The sequence below is a fragment of the Apodemus sylvaticus genome, chromosome 2, assembly GCF_947179515.1.
Source record: "Apodemus sylvaticus chromosome 2, mApoSyl1.1, whole genome shotgun sequence".
NCBI lineage: Eukaryota > Metazoa > Chordata > Mammalia > Rodentia > Muridae > Apodemus > Apodemus sylvaticus.
This window is the reverse complement of record NC_067473.1, coordinates 65,194,951-65,217,865: the sequence shown is the minus strand read 5'-3', so window position 1 is coordinate 65,217,865 and position 22,915 is coordinate 65,194,951. Positions and strand designations below refer to the sequence as shown.

At 38.2% G+C, this 22,915-nt stretch overlaps 1 protein-coding gene across 1 annotated transcript in view; it reads right to left on the bottom strand.

The window, feature by feature from the left end:
* The window catches only part of Mgam2 (maltase-glucoamylase 2 (putative)), a 102,258-nt gene extending 92,029 nt beyond the window's left edge, over window positions 1–10,229 (bottom strand). The window contains exons 1-3 of the mRNA XM_052172841.1: window positions 10,133–10,229; window positions 1,962–1,973; window positions 684–760 (exon numbers count right to left, since the gene is read on the bottom strand). Coding sequence (XP_052028801.1) covers window positions 684–760; window positions 1,962–1,973; window positions 10,133–10,229 — 186 coding nt within the window. The remainder of the gene's footprint in view (window positions 1–683; window positions 761–1,961; window positions 1,974–10,132) is intronic.
* Window positions 10,230–22,915: the final 12,686 nt, after the last annotated feature.

The following is a 22,915-nucleotide window of genomic DNA, read 5'->3' as shown; positions in this document are numbered from 1 at the left end:
CTGGGCTGCTTTTCTGCCCTGGAAGGCAGGGAAGATGGTGGCGGGGAGTTGAGGTGTCAACTCTTGAAACCTAAAATTTAATACAGTCCTAATTCCTACTAAAATGTCGCAACTCTGAATATAGAATGCCAAAACAGCACACAAAATTGAAATCTAAATACATGCCGTTTTTATGACATAAGTCACACAAGTCACAATAAGGCAAGGTTCAAATATTTGATATTCTCATGAATATCAACAGGTGGTGGAGAGATCTATTATTTCCGGTGTGTCTACTGGGCCCTCATTTGCTAATAATCTATTCAACTTCAGAAGACTCTTCTTACAAGAATTAATATAAGTTCAAGTGACATAGTCACCCACCTTTGTTTGATGGGTCACTTTTAGAGGAGAAGTGGGCTAGTCCACAAGCAGTTAACCTCTCAAAGGTCAACGTATACCTAGAAATGGCTCCAGTATTGCTAACTTCCTTCTACTCTGAACTTTGGAACTTGACTGCAACTCTACCTCATTTTCTAGCCTGTTTTCTGTACTTCCTTAGTACAGCTGTTTATTGCATTTATCATCAAGCCAAGAAATTTACAGAACCATAAGGCATTCCACCACTTCTCCCTTCCCAACTAGCATACTCATTTATTTGCTATAACACCCAGGAGGCTACCGGTCACGACCCCATAGCTGACCTCTGTCACCACTTGGCCAGGTGCGCAGTCTATCCTTTCTGATTCAGAGATGTCTGGGCATTCAGGAGTAAATGAACCTGTAAAGAGAGTAAAGACCAGAGTTGGAACTTGTGGTGTAATCAAAGCTACAAATGCTAAGTCTACTCCCCAACCAAATCATTGGCTGCTGGTGCCAATATTTCTGTGTGATATTCTCTACTTATTCAAATGTTTAATCACATTTAAAAAAAATTAGTTGTTTGACTTTTTAAGACCCCCTTTTTCCTTGTGGGTTGCATCATTCATAATATGAGAAGTATCTAGCTAGTCTTATTGCAACTTGATATGCCATGCTTGATTGATATCTCTTGGTAGCCTTCCCTTTTCTGAAAGAAAGAAAGAAAGAAAGAAAGAAAGAAAGAAAGAAAGAAAGAAAGAAAGAAAGAAAAGAAAGAAAGAAAGGAAGGAAGGAAGGAAGGAAGGAAGGAAGGAAGGAAGGAAGAAAGAAAGAAAGAAAGAAAGAAAGAAAGAAGGAAGAAAGGAAAGGAAGAAAGGAAGAAAGGAAGGAAGAAAGAAAGAAAGAAAGAAAGAAAGAAAGAAAGAAAGAAAGAAAGAAAGAAAGAAAGAAAGAAAGAAAGAAGGAAAGAAAGAAAGAAAGAAGAAAGGAAGGAAGGAAGAAAGGAAAGGAAGAAAGGAAGAAAGGAAGAAAGGAAGAAAGGAAGAAAGGAAGAAAGGAAGAAAGAAAGAAAGAAAGAAAGAAAGAAAGAAAGAAAGAAAGAAAGAAAGAAAGAAAGAAAGAAGGAAAGATTCATAGCAAAAAATACATGCCTTGCATGGAATTTTTTATTCGATACATTTTTATTTACATTTCAAATGATTTCCCCTTTCCTGGCTCCCCACTGCCCCAAAGTCCCTTCCTTGTATCACTGTTTCATTCTCTTCTATGACTAAATCACATTGTCATTATGCAAGCACAGTACAGTTGAGAAACACTGATATTGATTCTACCATGTGACTGTAACATGTAATTCTCTCCTGCAGCAGTTTCTGTGTGAATGTGTGTTTCCAGTTGTCTTGGCTACGAGTCTGAAAACTTAATTGCTGAGTCATTCTTTAATATTTTCTCCAAACTTCAAACCTGGCTGCAGCATTTCATTTTCCTCTCAGAACTATATGAAGATTCCAATTTCTCTGTCAATTAAAGACCACTAGCTACATATATTTATTATAGCCAACTATATATCATAAGCTTATTTTCTCCAAATAATTACTGATAATGAATATGTTCTCTAGAATTACAGTCATTTGTATCTCTCTTAAGGAGAAATTTCATTCTTTGCTTATTGAAAACTGGCTTGTCTTGTTTCTGGGTCATATTTTTTATTACTATTATTTTTGAATATTTCATATAATATATTTTGATCTTTCTAGCCCCCAAACTCCTCCCATATCTATTTCTACTCTTTCTTCCCTACCTATCTAGCTTTGAGGATTGTTTTTCTTTTTTGGCCCTTTGTATTAAGTTCATTTTTATTGCCCAATTACTTGCCTCAGCCCCCCAGTGCTGGAATTACAGGAATGAATCACCATACTTTGCTTTAACTTTAATTTTACTCCACTAATTTCAACAAACTGTGATAGAGAATGGAAAGATATTTCTGATATTACTTTAAATATACACTTTCACTCAAATTTAGCATTCTCACTTTAGCCTTTATTAACTTTATTGAAACTTCTACTACATATCAGTGACAGAAGCATGCCAGAGTCAAAAGTTTCATGAGTTATCTAAGCCAGAATTTCATCTGGTTTCTGGAAGCATTTACTGTGTGTGTAATAGGGACTCCTCAGTGATTTTGTTCATTGTTTTTTAAAAGATCCCATATATCTCTCTACTATCCTCTCTCTCTCTCTCTCTCTCTCTCTCTCTCTCTCTCTCTCTCTCTCTCTCTGTGTGTGTGTGTGTGTGTGTGTGTGTGTGGGTGTGGGTGTGGGTGTGTGTGTGGGTGGCTGAGAGAGAGAGAGAGAGAAGGCAGTTAAAACAGTTAAAACTGGATTAATGATTTATGTAAACATGGAATCTGAAACTAAGAAAACCCTGGAAGAAAATATGGAAATAGCATTGTATTTGACTTTGCAAAGAGAACATATAACAAAAGCAAAATTAGACAAATGAGACTATACAAAATTAAAAATCTAAGTAGTGTAACATCAACTAAAAGAAACAACAACACATTGAAAATGAAAGTCTGCATGTATATGTGAGTCATATGACTGATAAGCAATTAGTTTCCAAAGTCTATAAGGAACCCCCAAAATGACTAACTTGCTTTAAAATTGGGCTGAAGATACTGATAAGTATTTCTCCAAGAAAAACCCACTAACGGCCAACAAGTGTGAAGAGATGCTGAACATCACTGATCACCAGGGATCTGAAAATCAAAACCATTGTATCGTCAAAGCAAAGGTATCATCTCACACCCTTTCAGATTGCAATAACCAAATCAAAGAAAAGGTAACTGTTGGTGAGGATTGAAAATTTTGGATCCTCATGAACTAGTGATAAAGAATTAAAAACAAAACTACCACATGATTCTTTAATGCCATTTCTGAGTAGTTATAAAACTGGATCTTGACAAAATATTGCAATTGCCCAATAGCTGTGACTCTATGCACAGTGACCAAGATGAGTAAACATTCTCAATTTCCACTGAAGGCTAAGAATATGGGTCTTATAAACAGTGAAATGTGTACAGTCTTAGGGGAAAGAAAGAAGTCCTGTAATATGCAGACTTTCTGTTTTTCAAACCATGGGTAAACAGTTTCAAAAAAATATAAGAAAAGTCAATCATGTAAAAACAAATAAAACAATAACAAGGATAGATCAGAAGTTTCAGAGTGTATTTTAACATGAATGAGCATATGGGAAACTTCCTAAACAGAACTCCAATGGCTCAGGTTGTAAGATCAAGAATTGATAAATGGGACTTCATGAAACTGGAAAGCTTCTGTAAGGCAAAGGACATAGTCAATAGGACAAATTGGCAACCTACAGATTGGGAAAAAAATCTTCACTAACCCTACATCTGATAGAGGGCTAATATCCAAAATTTATAAAGAACTCAAGAAGCTAATGACCAAAAATCCAAGCAATCTAATCAAAAAATATTGTATAGAAATAAATCAAGTTTTTACAACTGAGGAATCTCGAATAGCTGAGAAGAACTGTTCAAATTTCTTAGTGATCAGAGAAATACATATCAAAATGACCCTGAGATTTCACCTTACACCAATCAGAATGGCTAAGATCAAAGCCTCAGGTGACAACACACGTTGGAGAGGATATGAAGAAAGAGGAACACTCCCTCATTGCTGGTGGGAATGCAAACTGGTACAACCATCCTGGAAATCAATTTGGAGGTTCCTCAGAAAATTGGAAATAGATCAACCTGATACCCAGCTATACCACTCTTGGGAATATACCCAAAAGATGCTCCATCATGCCACAGGGGCAAGTGTTCCACTATGTTCATGGTGGCCTTATTTGTGATAGTCAAAAGCTGGAAACAACTTAGATGCCCCACAACAGAAGAATGGATACAGAAAATGTGGTTCATTTAAACAATGTAATACTACTCAGCTATTAAGAATGAGAACTGGGCAAATACCCAGAAGATGCTCCAACATGTAATAAGGACATGTGCTCCACTATGTTCAGAGCAGCCTTATTTATAATAGCCAGAAGCTGGAAAGAATCCAGATGTCCTTCTACAGAGGAATGGATACAGAAAATATGGTACATTCACACAATGGAGTACTACTCAGCTATTAAAAATGATGAATTAATGAAATTCTTAAGAAAATGGATGGAACTAGAAAATATCCTGAGTGAGGTAACCCAGTCACAAAAGAACACACATGGTATGCACTCACTGATAAGTGAATATTAGCCCAAAAGCTCAGAATACCCAAGATAGAATTCTCAGACCACATGAAGCTCAAGAAGACGGAAGATCAAAGTGTGAGAGCTTTGATTCTTCTGAGAAGGGGAACAAAATACTCACAGGAGTAAATATGAAGACAAAGTATAGAGCAGAGATTGAAGGAAAGGCATCCAGAGGCTGTCCCACTTGGAAATTCATTGCATACACAGTCACCAAAACCTGGCACTATTGTGGATGCCAAGAAATGCTTGCTGAAAGGAATTTGATATGACTGTCTCCTTCGAGGCTCTGCCAGAGTCTGACAAAAGGCAGATGTGTACAGCCAACCATTTGACTGAGCATGGGGACATGAATGGAGGAGTTAGAGGAAAGACTGAAGGAGCTGAAGGGGTTTGTAACCTCATAGGAAGAACAACAATATCAACCAACCAGATCCCCCAGAGCTCCCAGGGACTAAGCCACCAACCAAGAAGTAACCATGGCTCCAGCTGCGTATGCAGCAGAGGATTTCCTTGTCATATCAATGGGAGGAGAGGTCCTTGGTCCTATAAAGGTTTGATAGATGCCCCAAAGTAGGGGAACTGGGGGAAGGGAGGTGGCAGTGGGAGTAGGTAGAGGAACACCCTCATAGAAGCAGGGCTAGGGATGATGAGATAGGGCATTTCCAGGAGGGGGGAAACCGGGAAGGAGGATAACATTTGAAATGTAAATAGAGAAAACATCCAATAAAAAAAGGTCAAAAAAATGAGGATATCCTGACTTTTGCAGGCAAATGGATGGACCTAAAAAATATCATCCTGAGTCAGGTAACTCAGGTCTAAAAGGACATGCATAGTATGTACTCACTGATAAGTGGATATTAGCCACAGAACTCAAAAAGGTCAAAAAGCTGAAGTACCCAAGTAAGGACACCTCAGTCCCTCTTGGGAGGGAGAAGAAAGCAATCACAAGTGGGAAGGGAAGGATTGACCTGGGAGGGAAAGTAGACAGGCAGGGGAGCGGGAGTAAGGAGAAGGGAACCTGATCTGGCATTGGGTGGGGGAAATGGACTCAAGCCCTGAGGACCAGCAGAAAGAATGGAAACAGGAAACCTCAGTAGATAGGAGGTTGGGAGGACCCTCCAGAACGCACCAGAGACCTGGGAGGGGAGAGACTCTGCCTCACAGTAGGGAAACGGAACTTATGGAGCTCACCTCCAGTAGGAAGACAGGGTATCAAATGAGGGAGAGGGAGAACATTCCACAGTCACAAATCTGACCCATAATTGTTCCTGTCTGAAAGAATTACAGGGATGAAAATGGAGAGGAGTCTGAGGAAAAGAAGGTCCAGCAACAGGCCCAAAGTGGGATCCAGCTCAAGGGGAGTTTCCAAGGCCTGATACAATTACTGAGGCTATGAAACGCTCACAAAATGGGACCTAACATGACCTCACTCCAGAAGACCCATCAAGAAGCTGAGGGAGTCAGATGCAGATATTTGTACCCAACCAATGGACAGAAGCAGCTAAGCCCTGTTGTTGAACTAGGGAAGACTGAAAGAAGCTGAGAAAAGGGAAACCCTGTAGGAGGACCCACGGTCTCAATTAATCTGGACCCCTGAGATTTTTTCAAACACTGGACCATCAAACACGCAGCATACACCAGCTGATATGAGGCCCCCAACACACATAGAGGACTGCCTGGTCTGTGTTCATTCAGAGATGATGCACCTAACCTTCAAGAGTCTGGAGGCCCCAGGCAGTTTCGAGGTCAGGTGGGGTGGGGGATGGAGACATCCACATGGAGACAGGGGATGGGGAGGAGGTATGGGATATGTAACAGTTGGAGGGTGGATGGGGAAGGGGAATAAAATATGGAGTGTAAAATATTAATTACTTAATTAAAAATAGTTTTGTGCTAAATAAAATAAGAGACACATACAGCTCATTGAGAATCTCTTTTGTTGCTTAAAATGTCATAGGAAAGAAGAAGAAATGGGCTCAAATTTTACTCTACAAGGACCTTCCAAACACCTTTTGCAAATTATATTTTTCCTAGAAAGTGATGTATGTTCACTATTGAGAGAAGGAAGACAATGCTCACACAGGATCCGGCTATCAGGACAGTTCATCATATGTCTAATCTATAGTACTGAAGAATATTATTAAACAGAATCTCAAATTCAAATTTAATTAACATAGATTTTTATCTTATGTTATTATTGCTGTTTCTTTTATGGACATGGATATTGCAACCCAGACTATCCTGCAACTCACTGCTATGTAACCAGAGGAGCAAAATTTTGTACCACATCAACTACTTCAGCTTCCCAAAAGAAACAATTTTCATATTATATATGATATTATATGTGTGTTTTTATTATTTCAAATATGACATTTTTATAGATATGAATTTGCATCCAAATTCCTGGACTTAATAGCACATGCTACCATGATTGGCAATATTCATTTTTTGTGGGTTCATATTTTTTTCAACTTGAAGGTTTTTTATTATTGAAAAGGGAAGTAAAAACACTTTATAATAAAATTAAAGATTTACATGAAAAATATTTCAGATAAAATATAAGAGATACATAGAAAAACACGTTAAATTATCAATGTTCATGGAAAATTAAAGAATAAAGCGGTAGACATAAAAACATTGCTAAATTAATTTAAATATTAAATAGAAATATTTTATGACAAAATTGAAGATTTATGTAGAACATATTTCTCATAAATTGTAGAAAAATGTAGAAAAACATCTTATAATTGAAGATTATAATGGAAAATTTTATATAGATATAATAATGGTAGGTATAAAAGTATTCCTAAGTTGATTGAAAGAGGAATTATAAACATTTTCTGATAAACTTGAAGATTTACATGGAAAATATTTCTGGTAAAATTCAAGAAATATATAGACAAACACATTAAAATTGACTACTTCATGGAAAATTTTACATACAAAATGGTAGATATAAAAACTCTTTCTAAATTAATTGAAGGTGAAATTAGAAACATTTGTTATAAAATCAAATATTAACATTTAAAACATTTCTGATAAAATAGAAGAAATATACAGAAAGACATATTAAAATTGAATGTTATCATGAAAAATAATGCAGATAAAATGGTAGAAATAAAAAAGTATTACTAAATTAATTAAAAGGGGAATTACAAACATTTTCTGATAAAATTGAAGATTTACATGAGAAATATTTCATTAGTCTATGTCATTTTATTGGGGAGTTGAGTCCTTTGTTGTTAGGAGATATTAAGGAATAGTAATTGTTGCTTCCTGTTATTTTTGATATTATTTTTATGTTTGTGTGGGTATCTTCCTTGAGGTTTGTCAGAAGAAGATTACTTTCTTGCTTTTTCTAGGGTAGTTTCCCTCCTTGTGTTGGCATTTTCCATCAATTATCCTTTGTAGGGCTGGATTTATGGAGAGATATTATGTAAATTTGGTTTTTATCATGGAATATCTTGGTTTCTCCATCCATAATGATTGAGAGTTTTGCTGGGTATAGTAGTCTGGGCCAGCATTTGTGTTCTCTTAGGGTCTATATGAGGTCTGCCCAGGATCTTCTAGCTTTCATCGTCTCTGGTGAGAAGTCTGATGTAATTCTGATAGGTCTGCCTTTATAAGTTACTTGCCCTTTTCCCCTTACTGTTTTTAATATTCTTTCTTTGTTTAGTGAATTTGGTGTTTTGATTATTATGTGATGGGAGGACTTTCTGTTCTGGTCCAGTGTGTTTGGAATTCTGAAGGCTTCTTGTATGTTCATGGGCATCTCTTTCTCTAGGTTAGGGACGTTTTCTTCTACAATTTTGTTGAAGATGTTTACTGGGCCTTTAAGATGTAAATCCTTGCTCTCCTCTATACCTATAATCCTTAGGTTTGGCCTTCTCATTATGTCCTGGATTTCCTGGATGTTTTAGGTTACCAGCTTTATGCATTTTACATTTTCTTTGACTGTTGAGTCAATGTTTTCTATGGTATCTTCAGCACCTGAGGTTCTTTCTTCTATCTCTTGTATTCTGTTGTTGATTCTTGCATCTATGACTCCTGAATTCTTTCCAAGGTTTTCTATCCCCAGAGATGTCTCACTTTGTGATTTCTTTATTGTTTCTACTTCCACTTTTAGATCCTGGATGGTTTTGTTCAGTTCCTTCACTTGATTGTTTATGTTTTCCTGTAATTATTTAAGGGGTTTTTGTGTTTCTTCTTTAAGGGCTTCTACCTGTTGACCCATGATCTCCTGTTATTTCTTTAAGGGATTTTTGTGTTTCCTCTTTAGGGGCTTTTACCTGTTGACCCATGTTCTCCTGTATTTCTTTAAGGGAGTTATTTAAGTCTTTCTTGAAGCCCTCTACCAGCAACATGAGATATGATTTTAAATCCAACTCCTGCTTTTCCAGAGTGTTGGGGTATCCTAAAATTGCTGTGGTGGGAGAACTGGGTTCTGATATTGCCATGTGGCCTTGGTTTCTGTTCGTAGGGTTCTTGTGCTTGCCTTTCACCATCTGGTTATCTCTGGTGCTAGTTAGTATTGTTGTCTCTGGCTGGAGTTTCTTCCTCCTGTGGACCTGTAAGCCTGTGTTCTTACTCCTCTGAGCTCAAAATTAAAAGCATTGCTGAGAGATCTCTCTCTCTCCTGGTAGGTTATACACAGAAGGCTGTGGAGTTTCCCCGGCTCCCTGGTGCAAATGAAGGAGGGAAAACTTCTGTCCCAGCTGCTCCACTGATCTTATGCCCTCTTTGCTCCTAGCTGGTCCCCCTGCCCCAGAGAGAAGGTGGAGATCTCACTTCTGTGCTCAGGAGTGAAAGTGCTGCTAGGAGATCATTCTCTCCTGGTGGGCTATGCACAGAAGGCTGTGGAGTTCCCACGGCTCTCAGGTGCAAATGGTGGCAGGAAGAAGTCTGTCCCAGCTGCTCCACTGATCTTGTGACCTGTGTGCTCCTAGCTGGTCCCCTCCAGAGAGCCAAATATGACATTTCTAGTGATGAAAAGTTACTCTGATGCTTCTTTGTATAGATGCAAATGCCTGCAAGAGTGTGTGGGTGGGAAAGAGAGAGGAAGAGAAAGGGAAGGGGACAGTTTCAAAGGCACCCATGAAGAAATCACAGCTGTTCCAGTCTTGACATGGGTTATAAACTAATGTTAATTCATCCACAAAGGCTGGCTTCATTAGCTTCCACTTCCCCTGAGTTAATTCCACCTCCATAGTGATAGAGTTGGCACTGTTGCTGTAACTGTTCCTTTTCATCAAGAGTTCAATTACTTATGACTCTATCAAGCTGAGCAGGCATCTGGTAAGCCTAAGTTTGCATTCTACTGAAACTGCATCATTTGAGGTTTGGAGTGCCCCAAATCACACATCCAAAAGAACTCTTATCTTGGAGAATGACTTAAATTAATCATGGAGACAGATTTTAGATATCTTAATGTAGTAATATGAATGAATACATTCCAGAATCCAGAAGATACTTCCTTTGCCCATCCTCCATGCCCAACACCCACCATCACCCTTACCTGGTGGGCTCTCTAGCACAAGAAGCAACAAAAGGATATCTACTGCCAGTACAATCACATTGAAAATGATCAGGAGGACTTCCAATACACTGAGCTTCCTCGCCATCTAGATGGAAACAGAAAACCAGATGAAAGTAAACCACAGAGTCCCACAAACCAGTGAGAGCAGGCATCATAACTGAATAGTCAACATGAGAGCCTGGAGACATGACTTGGTCAGTAAACTGTTGGGTTCTAAACAAAAGTTCCTAAGTTTTGAACCCCAGTTTTAGCATGCTAGGGATGAAGAGACAGAAGGATCCTGAGGACTGAGATCTGGCCAATCTACCCAGTCCTTATGCTGTGGGTTTGATAAAAAGAACCTCATTTTTAAAAGTAAATTGATACCTAGTGTTGGTTTCTGGCTTCCACATAGACATGTTCACACATATATACACCTGTACTCATATATTCACATACACTACACAGATGCACACATAATCAGAGACACATACACAACTTGTGTACAGAACAGATTTGTTCACTAGCTTTACTCTTTACGTAAACCATAAAATTTTGCTTGCATTAACAAAAGTCTCCCCTGTGCATATGTGGAGGTCAAAAGACGAATTGCAGCAATCTGGATTCAGTACTAAGATGGTACATTGTTACCTTGATCTTCATACTCAGCAGGCATTGAATGGAAAATGGGTACAACTAGAGAGAAAAGAATCAAGAAAGAATGATTCCAAGTCTCCTGCCTGCAGGGTGGTGCCCAGGTGCACATCGGCTCAGAATCACTGAACCTGTAAGGTCTGATGACATAAACAAACTTGATCCTGATCTTAGCAGAATGCTTCTGTTCACGGTTGTAGCACACAAACACATGTCCATTTGGTGGCTCTCCATAGCCTGAGGACAATGCTTTGGCCTAAGTGTCAAAATATTTGCAGTGCTAGAGAATGTGTAAAGTGGGACTTGAGGGGAATGAGTTATTTTCCTGGTTTTCTAACAGAAAAAAATTTTTTTTCATATTGGACCCGTGTCTCATAATCTACAAAATACAAAGCAGACTGTGGTTTATATCTCACAGGTTTTCCATAATTATAGCAAGTCCAACATCACTATGCACCTTATGATTCCAGAGCATCCCACAACTCCAATAATGGTCATCTACAACACCTGAGTCTACCACAGAATTTAGCAGTGTCTTGAATTGTTCTACTTTGGATGTCCTAAATACTACCCATCTATTATTCATAAGCTTATCTTTTCTTTGTTTTTATTTTTCTTCTTTTATAAATATATACTTATAAATATAAATTATATATTTATACTTTAATAAATACTCATAAAATACTATAAACATAATTTAAAATTATAAATATATTTATATATTTATATTTATATGTAATAATATATAAATATTATTTCTATTTATATACTTATATATATTTTTGAATTGTGTAATTCAAATGTAATTACATAATTTACCCCTTTCCTTTGTATTTGTATTTGTGTGTATGTGTGATGTACTATGTGTATCTGAGTGTGTGTAGTATGCACGCCTACCCATGTGAATACATGCTGAGGTGGGTAAGAGGTTTCTTCTTCTATCTTTGAGACAGTCTCTCACTGAACCTGAGCCCACTGTTTTGCTTAGCCGCATAGGCCAGTAAGTCCTGGGAACCCAAATGTCTATGGGTACCCATCAGGGATGGGGCTACAGACACTCATCTACCTTCTGTCCCAGATTTTATGTTCATGCTTGGGTTCAAAACTTAGGTCTTCATAATTGTGCAGCAAGAAAGTTACTCAGTGAGACATTTTCCCAGCTCTTAAGTCCTTTTGTCATTTCCTATTGCCTTACTTAAATCTTCTTCTTTTACTGTTATGTGCTTTGTAGGTTTCATAGAATGTTTTCTCATGTTATGTTCTTTTAGTCATATGGTATTACTACAACTATTCTATTCTGAACACTAAGGCTGAATACAGCCCCTGTGATATGATAAATAAACACACTTACATACACAATAGTTCTCTAGGACAGGAGCATCATCATTCTCACACCCACACCCAGCAAAGAGCTCAGTGGAGACCCTTCCACACTGAAGGCTCTCAAATAGCACTTCTGTTGCCCTCACATACCCGTGATCTTCCCCAAAGGCATTCATACAAGTCATCAGGAGATGAGAGGAGAGACAGGAGAACAACACAGTATATGTATGGCACATGGTCCTAAATGCCATGGGAAGGAAATGTTCCCTGAATCTCTGGAACCCCAGTGAGAATTCTGACCACAGTGTATTGGGGGTCAGACAAATGGCCATCCCAACAGTGTCTTGGTTGTGCCCTGGGCCTGAGGAATCTCTGAGAACACTGCAAAGTAAGGATGTGGAAGACATAGGCCAAACAGACTTTCCCTTCATTCTGAGAATAAGCCTATGTCATACATGAGCAAAGTTTAACAATAGCAATATTTTGTTTTAAGAGTAAAAGAGGTAAGGCAGACACAATTCAAGGTAGTTATCTCCTTTTAGAGGACTTTGGACAAGTCAGGATCTGGAGACAGAAAGAGAGGACTTTGCATTTCCTCAAACTCAGTGAAGCAGTATTGGTTTTAATGACCTTGTTAAAGTATGCGGAACCAATGTAAGCATATACTTTGCAGAGTCTACCTGCTCTTTGTTTCTAACCAAGGCTTCTGGAAAAAGCAGCAGCTAGTATCTGCAGTGCTCAATGTGATAAAGATACAGGGCAGTTAAGAACCAACTATCAGCTCAGCCTCTGCATGTAGGCCTGGTACCCACAGAGCACGCCTATCTGCCATAAAACTATGGCTCAGATCTGGAATTAGGCAGGAGAATCTTAGCACCTCAGTCCTAGCAAGTGGTACTTGGAAAGTCACAAGATGGTAGTTATCCATCTTACGCCTGGAACCAGGCAGATATACATCTCAAGCAGAGGTGAGATTTTTCATGACACCCCCCTCAGGGGAGCCTCAAGGGATGGGGGCACATGGGAAAACCTTGAAGGGGAGAATGGAAGACTTCTGTTAGCAGATTCTTAGGAAGAATCAGAATACATGTTTAGCTAGAGAATGATTAAGTCTGTTTGACCCTGAGTCAAACAGTCATAGACAAGTCAAACAGTCTTAGACAAATTTCAGGCATTGCAGCAAAGAGAATGAAAAAGAGAAATGGCGACAGGGAGGAAGAGAGGGAGATAGTGGGATGGGAAGGAGAGAGGGAGGGAGGGAAGGAGGGAAGGAGAGAAGGAGGAAGGGAGGAAGGGAGGAAGGGAGGTAGAGAGGGAGAAGTGTGATCTTGTAGGGTGGGTCAGAGAGTGTAGTACACAAGCTACTGGGAGGCAGTCCCTGACAGAAGAGAGGTTACCATCTTGGAGGTACTGAACAATGAACCCTAAACAACTTGGCTCCTGTCCTTACAAGCCCACAGACTTGGACCCTGAGGAACATTGCTAGGAAGCTCTGCCAGGTTCCCTCACCCTATCTGAAGGACAGAGTCCTGCCAGTAGTCTGAGGAGGTCTCCCAGATCCCTGACCCAGAGGCTTTGCTAGAAAATACAGACCGGAAGGCTTTGTTCTCTGTGAGGAGCCAAGAAGTAATTTCTCTCTTCATAAAAGCCGGCTTACTAGCCAAAATCAGAGGTCCATTTGTGGCCACAAAGTCATACTTTATTTCTCCCTTAAAATGCTCAATTCCTTTACAATAATAGTTTCAGTTTTCCACAGCATGTCCAGAAAAATTGTTATGACTTAAGAGTAAACACCTGTTCAAATTTAGAGTACTATAAAATTGAGCTAGGGCATAATTGGAGCTCAATTCAGTCTTTAAATCACTATAATCACTATATATTGCTTCTTAAAGGTAATCTTTGTATTTAGGAATAAATAGTCCACTGGGAAACGGCCACTACAGATAAGAACATGCACCGTCACTCCACAGTCAACAAACTTTAGTGGTGCACAGCTCTTACTTTTGGGGGTGACAAGGGAACAGGAGATATACCACAGGGTGGGGTAGCTTTTAGAGCTTTTAGCCTGGCCTCACTCCCATTAACTCTGCTTTGTGCTTCCAATTTCAGATGTGGCTGCTCAACTTCCTGTTTTGGCCCTCATGCCTGCTTGCTGCCATGTCTCACAGGCTCCTGTTAGAACCAAAAGCTCAAATAAATTCTCCCTCCTTTCTGTTGCCTTGGTCATGGTATTTTATCACAGTAAAGGAAAAATAACTAGAACATGCAACATATTCTTTAGTCTTTAAGGCACACAGACTTCTATTCATTGTGCCATTTCTCCTTTCCACTTGGCAACTGTTAGGTCTTACTGGTGAGGGGCCTATGTCCCAATGTTTGTTGTATAATTTGCCATTTCTCCTTATCTCTTTACTAAATCTATACCCTAAAGCAAAGGAACCAAATATTCATTTCTATGTTGATATTTTGTCTGAACACAGATACTCCCTAGGTTCATCACTTCCCTCCAGAACATGCATCTGTGACCCAATGATGGCTTCCCACCTCCTCTCATTTTTAGAGCATCAATTAAAACTCAAGTTCTTAAGTTTAACCATGAGGAAATGATTACATTTATCTTAATCATTAAATGATATCATTGCCACAAAAGAAAATTTTGTGAAAATTTCTATTTTATAGAAATTACCTTATCTTTTACCTCTCAATGCAAGCAAGATTTTATTTAAAAATTATGCCCGGTGAGTGAACTCTACCTTTCTCCCCATGTGGAAGATGATTTTCTCTTCTCTAAGTCTAAGTTTTGCTTTTATTTACTAGTTTTTAATCATATCGGGGCTTCTCAGATATCCTCATTCTGTCAATTCTTTCTTGCATTGTCAAGGTCTTCTTCCAACGCTGCTTATTCCACTCATGGTACATCTCAAAGAATCCTAACGTGTCAAAAACTCTGCTCTTCTGTAACTATCTTTTTCATTTCTGAGATATCCTTCCAAAAATGTAAATTCTGTGCTGTAGATGTAATTAATTTAGGATGCTCAAGGCTCTGAGTTCAGTCCTCAGCACAGCACTGATGAGTTAAGTACCATAGGCTCGTAATTGAACACTGGGGAGGTAGACACAGGAAGGTCAGAAGTCCAAGGCTGTCCTCTACTAACTATAAATTTGAAGCCAGTCTGAGCTGTTTTAAACTCTGTCTCCAAACAGACAACAAAAAGAAGGCAAGTCCACACTATTCCACACTGTCCTTACTACTTCCTCATATGTTGCTGGCACACCTCGAATTTCCTTCATTCCACTGAATGTAATGAAGTCACCAAGTCACCAACATCTAATTTACCAAATACATGAACATGGTCTTAATCGTCTCATCCTATCAAACTACTCTTCCTCTCTCCCCTTCTAAAACATTCCATTTATCAATAAGCTCAATATTGAGTTTTGTACCTACAGTCATGGATCCTTTCTAGTTTTCTGTTAGGTTTCTATTAGTTTTCTGTTTTATTAAATGCTGATGTTCCTCATAAGGTCTCAGAGACTCTTTTAAGCCACTTGTACTCTTTGACCAATGCCCAGAACTCATTTGACCCCACACAACACCTCATTAAAAAGTCAACCTATATTTCTAACATAAGGATTGAGATTCATATATTCAGTGATCTATTAATGTTTCAAAAGTTTCTAAGGTTCAACATGTTTAAACATACAATCCTTTCAGCCTACTTCCCAACTCTGATCAACCCAAGCAATTAATAACTCATATAATAATAACTTGAATGAAAAAGTTATATTTTGTTTCCTTCTTTTAAAATAAATTCATTTCTAAAAGGCAGTGACCAGTTTAATTGGACACCTTTCCCTGTAACTTTGAGTTGTGTTCCCAAAGACACAGCACAGACAGTCATTAAGATCCCCTATAGACAAGTCTTAATGGTGGTCTGCACTATAAATGCATTAACCTCATGACTAAAATCTTTGTGACTCTTCCTGTGCCCAGTTGCTCAGCCTCTTCTCACCCCTGTGTTCTCAGACAGTAAACCACCACTTAGGCAACAAGAATAAAAAATCAATGTGAAAAAATAAGCCTTTACATTTAGCTTTTGGGTTAATGTTGCCTTTTCTCTGACTTCATATTTTCCTTCACTCTTCTCCTTTAGGACAATTCTATTAACCTCTATACAAATATTTTCATAGAAGTAGGTAATTCAATGTTTAATTAAGGTGTCATTTGAGTTAGTAGGTAACAATCCAAGAAAAGAAGAAAGAGGGGCAATAGCAAACAAAAGTTGCCAAAAGGAGTTTAGGGAAAAACTTTAGCTCTCAGAGAAACTGAGGCTGAGGGAATGATTTTGAAAGGGTTAACTACTCTTAGTAACTTAAGCCCATTGGTTGACTATCTACTACTGAATTATTGTAAAGGTTTATTCTCCATTACATAGGAATTATATTGGATGGGCACTGGAGCTGAGCCATCAAAGCACTTGACTCTCAAGCATGTGGACAAGAGTCCAAATACTCAGAACACAGTAAAAGCCAGATTGACGTGCTGGCTCACCTATGATTCCATCATGGAGATGTAGAGACCCACAGAGCAAGCTAGCAAGACTAGGTACATAGGCAAACTCTGAGTTTGGCAGGAAGACCCTGACTCTAATGCATAATACATTTGAGTAGGTAAAAAATGTTTCCTGATGTCAGCCCTGGGCACCTACATGCAGGCAGGAACACAAGCACGTTCATGCACACATCACATGTGCAGTCACATTCATGCAAGCACACACACACACACACACACCAAACACCAGTTAAAAAAATAAAGAAAATTTTCATCATTATACTACCATAAAATCCATGCAACCATTAAAGTAGATAATCATCGTGATTCCCATTTCATAAAATGATAAGAATTTCTGTATAAACCTGATTAGAAGTAAAACTGAGGCAAGTACTTGAGTACTTTGTCCACATCACCCAGACTACAGGTCGTTAAGATCTAAATAAAAAAAAAAAAAAAAAAAAAACTCTAAAGATGGGATTTAAGGCCGTGAAAAGTCTGAGAGACAAACCACCAACAGTCAGAATTCCTGACTTTGTTTCCTAAGCGCACAGCTCATGGGCATGATCAAGGCAAACACAGACCATTGACTAGCCTTTCTCCAAGTACTGTTTCTCTTCCTAGGGAGAATTTTGTTTCCACAAAATAGAAGGAGATGCCATTTCAAGGTCTCCTTATTCTTCCTATAGGCCACGATAATACACGGCAACTCAGAAAACTTGGAGACCCTATCATCACCCTTACATAAAAGCTATTGTCGTCTAGGCAGAGGGAAAATGGGAAGGGATTCATGGAGGCAAAAATTCTTCCCTAATTAAAAGTCATTAAACTGGAACACATTCACCTTCCTCAGAATCCCTGCCACCTTTGACTGACTTCCACAAGGATTCCAGTTGTTTGTTCTTCGCAGTGTCTCCCACTGGGAGAGCTTGCATTAGACCTTTGCCTACACATACACATATTTCATACAAAGGCATGCACACACATGCACACACCATACAGACATATACACCATCTCTCCATCCTATATCTCACTGTCATTTTTTACCCTCTATGAAGAGAAGAAAATAAAAGATCCAGAAGGAAATTGTGGCTCCAGGTCAAGAACAACGACAAAAAAAATTATAAAAATAAAGAAGCCAATGTGCTCCAAGTACTTACCTCATCGCCGTCTTGCCGTTTTCTTTGTCGTGTCCGTCCCTCTGTGACTCATATGGAGCACTGAGCAAAGGTGACAAGGCTAATGGGGCCAACTTCTGCCACAATTGATTTACAGCCCTATATAATTGAGAGCAATTGGAGGACAGGTGTGTGTTTCCCAACAGAAAGTAAAAGAGTCCTCACACGCTCAGCTCCTTGAGAGGGAGACAGAGACACTTGTTAACACACAGGAAAGGGAGGGTTAGGGGTTGTGTTTGTCGGTGGGTTGGTTCCAGTGATTGTCCCTTCCTTGGCTTTTACTCACATCTGATTAATTTGCACTTAGTTGTGCTCAGTACTTTGTCCATAACACAAAATGTGCAAAAGAAGGAAGACTTTCTCCCTCTTTCCCATGGTTATATCTAGTGCTTGAAATCCATAACATACCTCTAGTTTTTTGTTGTATTTATTTATTTTTTTATTCATTCTTTTTTCTATAATTTTATTTTTTTCTTATTCTTTATTTACATTTCAAATGATTTCCCCTTTCCTGGTTCCCCCTCCAAAAAAAATCCCATAAGCCATCTCCCCTCCCCCTGTTCCCCAATTAACCCCCTCCTGCTTTCCTATCCTGGTATTCCCCTACACTGCTGCAGTGAGCCTTTCCAGGACCAGGGGCCTCTCCTCCCTTTGGTATCTAACAAGGCCATCCTCTGCTGCCTATGTGTCTGGAGCCATGGGTAACTCCACGTGTACTCTTGGTTGATGGTTTTGTCCCTGGGAGCTCTGGGAGTACTGAGTGACCCCTATCATTGTTCCTCCTATGGAGCTGTAAACCCCTTCAGCTCCTTGGGTCCTTTCTCTAGCTCCCCTATTGGGGACCCTGTGCTCAGTTTAATGACTAGCTGAGTGTCCCCCTCTGTATTTGTCATGCACTAGCAGAGTCTCCCATGTGACACCTATATCTGGCACCTGTCAGCAAGAACTTGTGGGCATCAATAATAATGTCTGGGTTTTGTATATGGGATGGATCTCTAGGTGGGGTAGTCTCTGGATGGTCTTTCCCTCAGACTCTGCTCCACACTTTGTCTCTGTATCTCCTTCTATGAGTATTTTGTTCCTCCTTCTAAGAAGGACCAGAGTATCCATACTTTGTGCTTCCTTCTTCTTGGACATCATTTGATATGTGAATTGTGTTTTGGGTATTCCAAGCTTCTGGGCTAATATCCACTTATCAGTGAGTGCATACCATGAGTGTTCTTTTGTGATTGGGTTACCTCACTTAGGATGATATTTTCCAGTTTCACCCATTTGCCTAAGAATTTTATGAACTCATTGTTTTTAATAGCTGAGTAGTATTCCATTGTGTACACACACCACATTTTCTGAATAGGGATTGCAAATTGGTACAACCACTCTGGAAAATTGTTTGGCAGTTCCTTAGAAAACTGGGCAAGATACTACCGGAGGACCCTGTTATACCACTCCTGGGCATATACCTAGATGATTCTCTAGCATGTAATAAAGACATGCTCCACTATGTTCATAGCAGCCCTATTTATAATAGTTTTTTGTTAATATCAAGCCATCAGTTGACGAAGCAAAAATAAAATAAATTGCTTATGCTATGTCACATTGTCTCTGTCTTTACTTTTGTCTCCCAAAGTTTGTTTGCATTCAGTCTTTCATTGAATCATTAAATCAAATTTGCTTTCTCCAAATTATTTAAATTTTTGCAGATTTATTCATTTTATGTCTATGACTGTTTTGTCTGCATGCATGTATGTGTACTTAGCATGTGCTAGGCTCACATAGAGCCATGGGTTCGTAACCTTCCTGATATTGCAACCCTTTAATTTAGTTCCTCATTTTTGGTGACCCCCCCAAACATAAAATTATTTTCATTGTTACTTCATAACTGTAATTTTGCTACTATTATAAATCATAATATAAATATCTGCATTTTCCAATGGCCTTAGGCAACTCCTGTGAAAGGGTCCTTCATCCCTCCTCCGAAGTGTTCTTAACCCAGAGATTGAGAACTACTGACACAGAGGACAGAACAGGTGTCACTTCCCCTAAAGCTATGTGTAGATGTTTGCTAGCCACTCTATGGGTGATGACAACCAAACCTAGATCCTCCACCAGAGCAACAAGTGCTCTTAACAACTGAGCCACCTGCCCAGCTTTCCCCTACTTCCTAATCATGCTAAATGATCAAAACACTAAATAACCATGAAGTGGTAGGTAAAACACCTCTGGTGGATACTTCTCATACCTGCAATGGCTCAGAACCTTTAAAAATTGTTCCTATGCTCAAAGAATTTCTCACCTTAAGAATTTTGCATCAAGAAGGAAGACATTTATCTTATACTTGTTTCAGTATAAGATAGCCTTTGTTAGAGGGAAAACATACCTACACCTCATTTCAAATTGGGAAGATACATTGGCCAAAGAGTGATTGTTACCAAAATTCCTGCTATTTTTATGATTGTTCCTTAACTCCTCATTAACATTATTCATGTTGACATGGTGACACACAAGCCCACGCTAATCTAAAATGTACTTACAAATAACAAATGAACTAAATTCACCTTTCAGTTTGATAATTAGCAGCTAGCAGACATTGGATCATATACTGAGTTGATTCATGAAAAACTATTAGAACATTTTGTAGGGAAGAGACAAGAATGGAATTTGGCATCTCACTATTGTCAGTTGGCAAGCCAGAGAGAAGTCAGCTTTGGGCACGAATCAAGCAGTTTATAGAGTCAGCTGGGGGTTGGAATCAGGTCAGAAATGCATCAACCCCACAAAGCCAATGCCAATCTCTCAGTAATTCAGCTGGAAAGACAAGAGTAATGAGTGTTGGTGAGATGGATCATATCTGCCAAGGAGAACACCACCTTGGTTTGTTGGTACATAAGGCCTTAAATGTAACATTAGTAACATTAGTAAAAGAAGGAATAAATTTCTTCTGGAAGTGAAAAAGTTTAGAATTTATTATTTTTTTATTTTGACAAACATTGTGACCATGGTGATTGTCAACTTGGCCAAATGTATAGTGGAGACAAGGAGACAAACATCCAGGCAATTCTGTGAGTGACTGAGTAATTCCTAAGGCTATAATCATGACTCTGGGGAATTATATTGGTTGTGTTAGTTTGGTTGGAAAGTCCACACTAAAAGCGAAAGGCATCATTCCTTAGGCTTGGATTCTGTTCCCTATAAACAACGGGAGGAGGGGGAAGATAGTTAAATACAAGTTCTTATTATTCTCAGCTTCCTGACTGTGTACGCTAGGGGACTGGCTCCGTTACGATCTTGTCACTTTGCCCTTCCTTGATGAACTGTAGCCAAAACAAATCCTTCCTTAAGTTGATTTTGTCAGAGAATTTTATCACAGTAATACAAAAAGAAACTAAGAGAGTTATTTTAAAAATAAAGAAATAAGTAAATGGTAAACTAAAATCTTAGGATTTGGAGAGGAAATAGGCCAGAAAGTAAGATCCTGTTGCTTACTAGCTGACCAGTAACTGAAAGAGGAAGTTCATGGGTCAGGGTGCCCTGGGATAGCCTCAGGTGGCCAGAGCTCTACTAGAGCTAGTTCTCAAGTCAAACTCTGGGGTTCCTGAGACATTTTCAAGATGAATTTGAGGCAAATTGTTTTCATAAAGATATCAAGAAAATGTTTTTTCTTTTTGAATGTCTGTTATGCTTCACATCTCTATTGGCCCTAAACGACTCATGGTTTGAATCCCCAGTCCGAGGCTTGTGGAAATAATTTGAGGACCATGGAGCCTTTGCAAGTTGGGGTAGGCTGATGAGAATTGGTCAGGGTAGGCAGACATTTGAGTGTGATGCACACTACCAGCCTGTACACTCTCCCACATGATGTCTCTTCCTGCTCACACTGGCATGACTTTGTTATGCCTTTCCCTACCCAGATCCCAGCAATACTGAGCTACAATAAACCTTTCCTTCCATTGTTTTTTTTCAAGCAGTCTGGTCATGGTACATGAAAGAAGATAATATACTGATCTTCATATACCCACATTGTCTTCATAGGACTTATCATGTGATATAAAACTTTAGAATTGCAGTATGAGAACCCATCTATTGCACTAGATTTTGAAGAGATTTGCAAAAGTATAAAATCATGACACTCTTCTAAGTATTTTATTGGTAAAAATATTTTTTTGTTAAAATACACTTATTCTATAACATAATAGGTTTCACTGAGTCATCTTCAGATATTCATATATTTTACCATGACATCTTCATATGTCTCTGTATATATATATATATATATATATATATATATATATATATATATACACACACACAAATTGGGGGTTTCAGGTTTCACTGTGACATCTTTCTTCATATACATGTAGTGAGTTTCACTTTAACATATATATATATATATATATATATATATACACTTCTCCCTCTCACTTACATATACGTTAGTATCTAATATTCCCACCCTGTTATCCTTCTATTGCTCACATTCCCATGCCTCATTGAAGACATTATGTGTATATATATATATATATATATAATTATATATATATAATATATTATTTATATATACATATGTAATCTAGTGAATGATTTTTTATTGAAACGGGAAGTGAAAACACTTTGTGATAAAATTAAAGATTTACATGGAAAATATTTCAGATAAACACATTAAAATTGACAATTTTCATGGAAAATCAAAGAGTAAAGTGGTAGATGTAAAACATTGCTAAATTAATTGAAATATGGAATAGAAACATTTTATGATAGAATTGAAGATTTACGTGGAAAAATTTTCTGATGAAATTGTAGAAAAATGTAGAAAGGCATGTTAGAATTTAAGATTATCATGGGAAAATTTATATAGATATAATAATGATAGGCATAAAAGTATTCCTAAGTTGATTGAAAGTGTAATTATAGGCATTTTCTGATAAACTTGAAGATTTACATGGAAAATATTTCTGATAAAATTGAAGGAATATATAGAAAAACATGTTAGAATTAAATATTATCAAGGAAATTATACAGTTAAAATGATAGGCATAAAGATGATTCTAAGTTGATTGAAGGTGGAATTATAAACATTTTCAGATAAA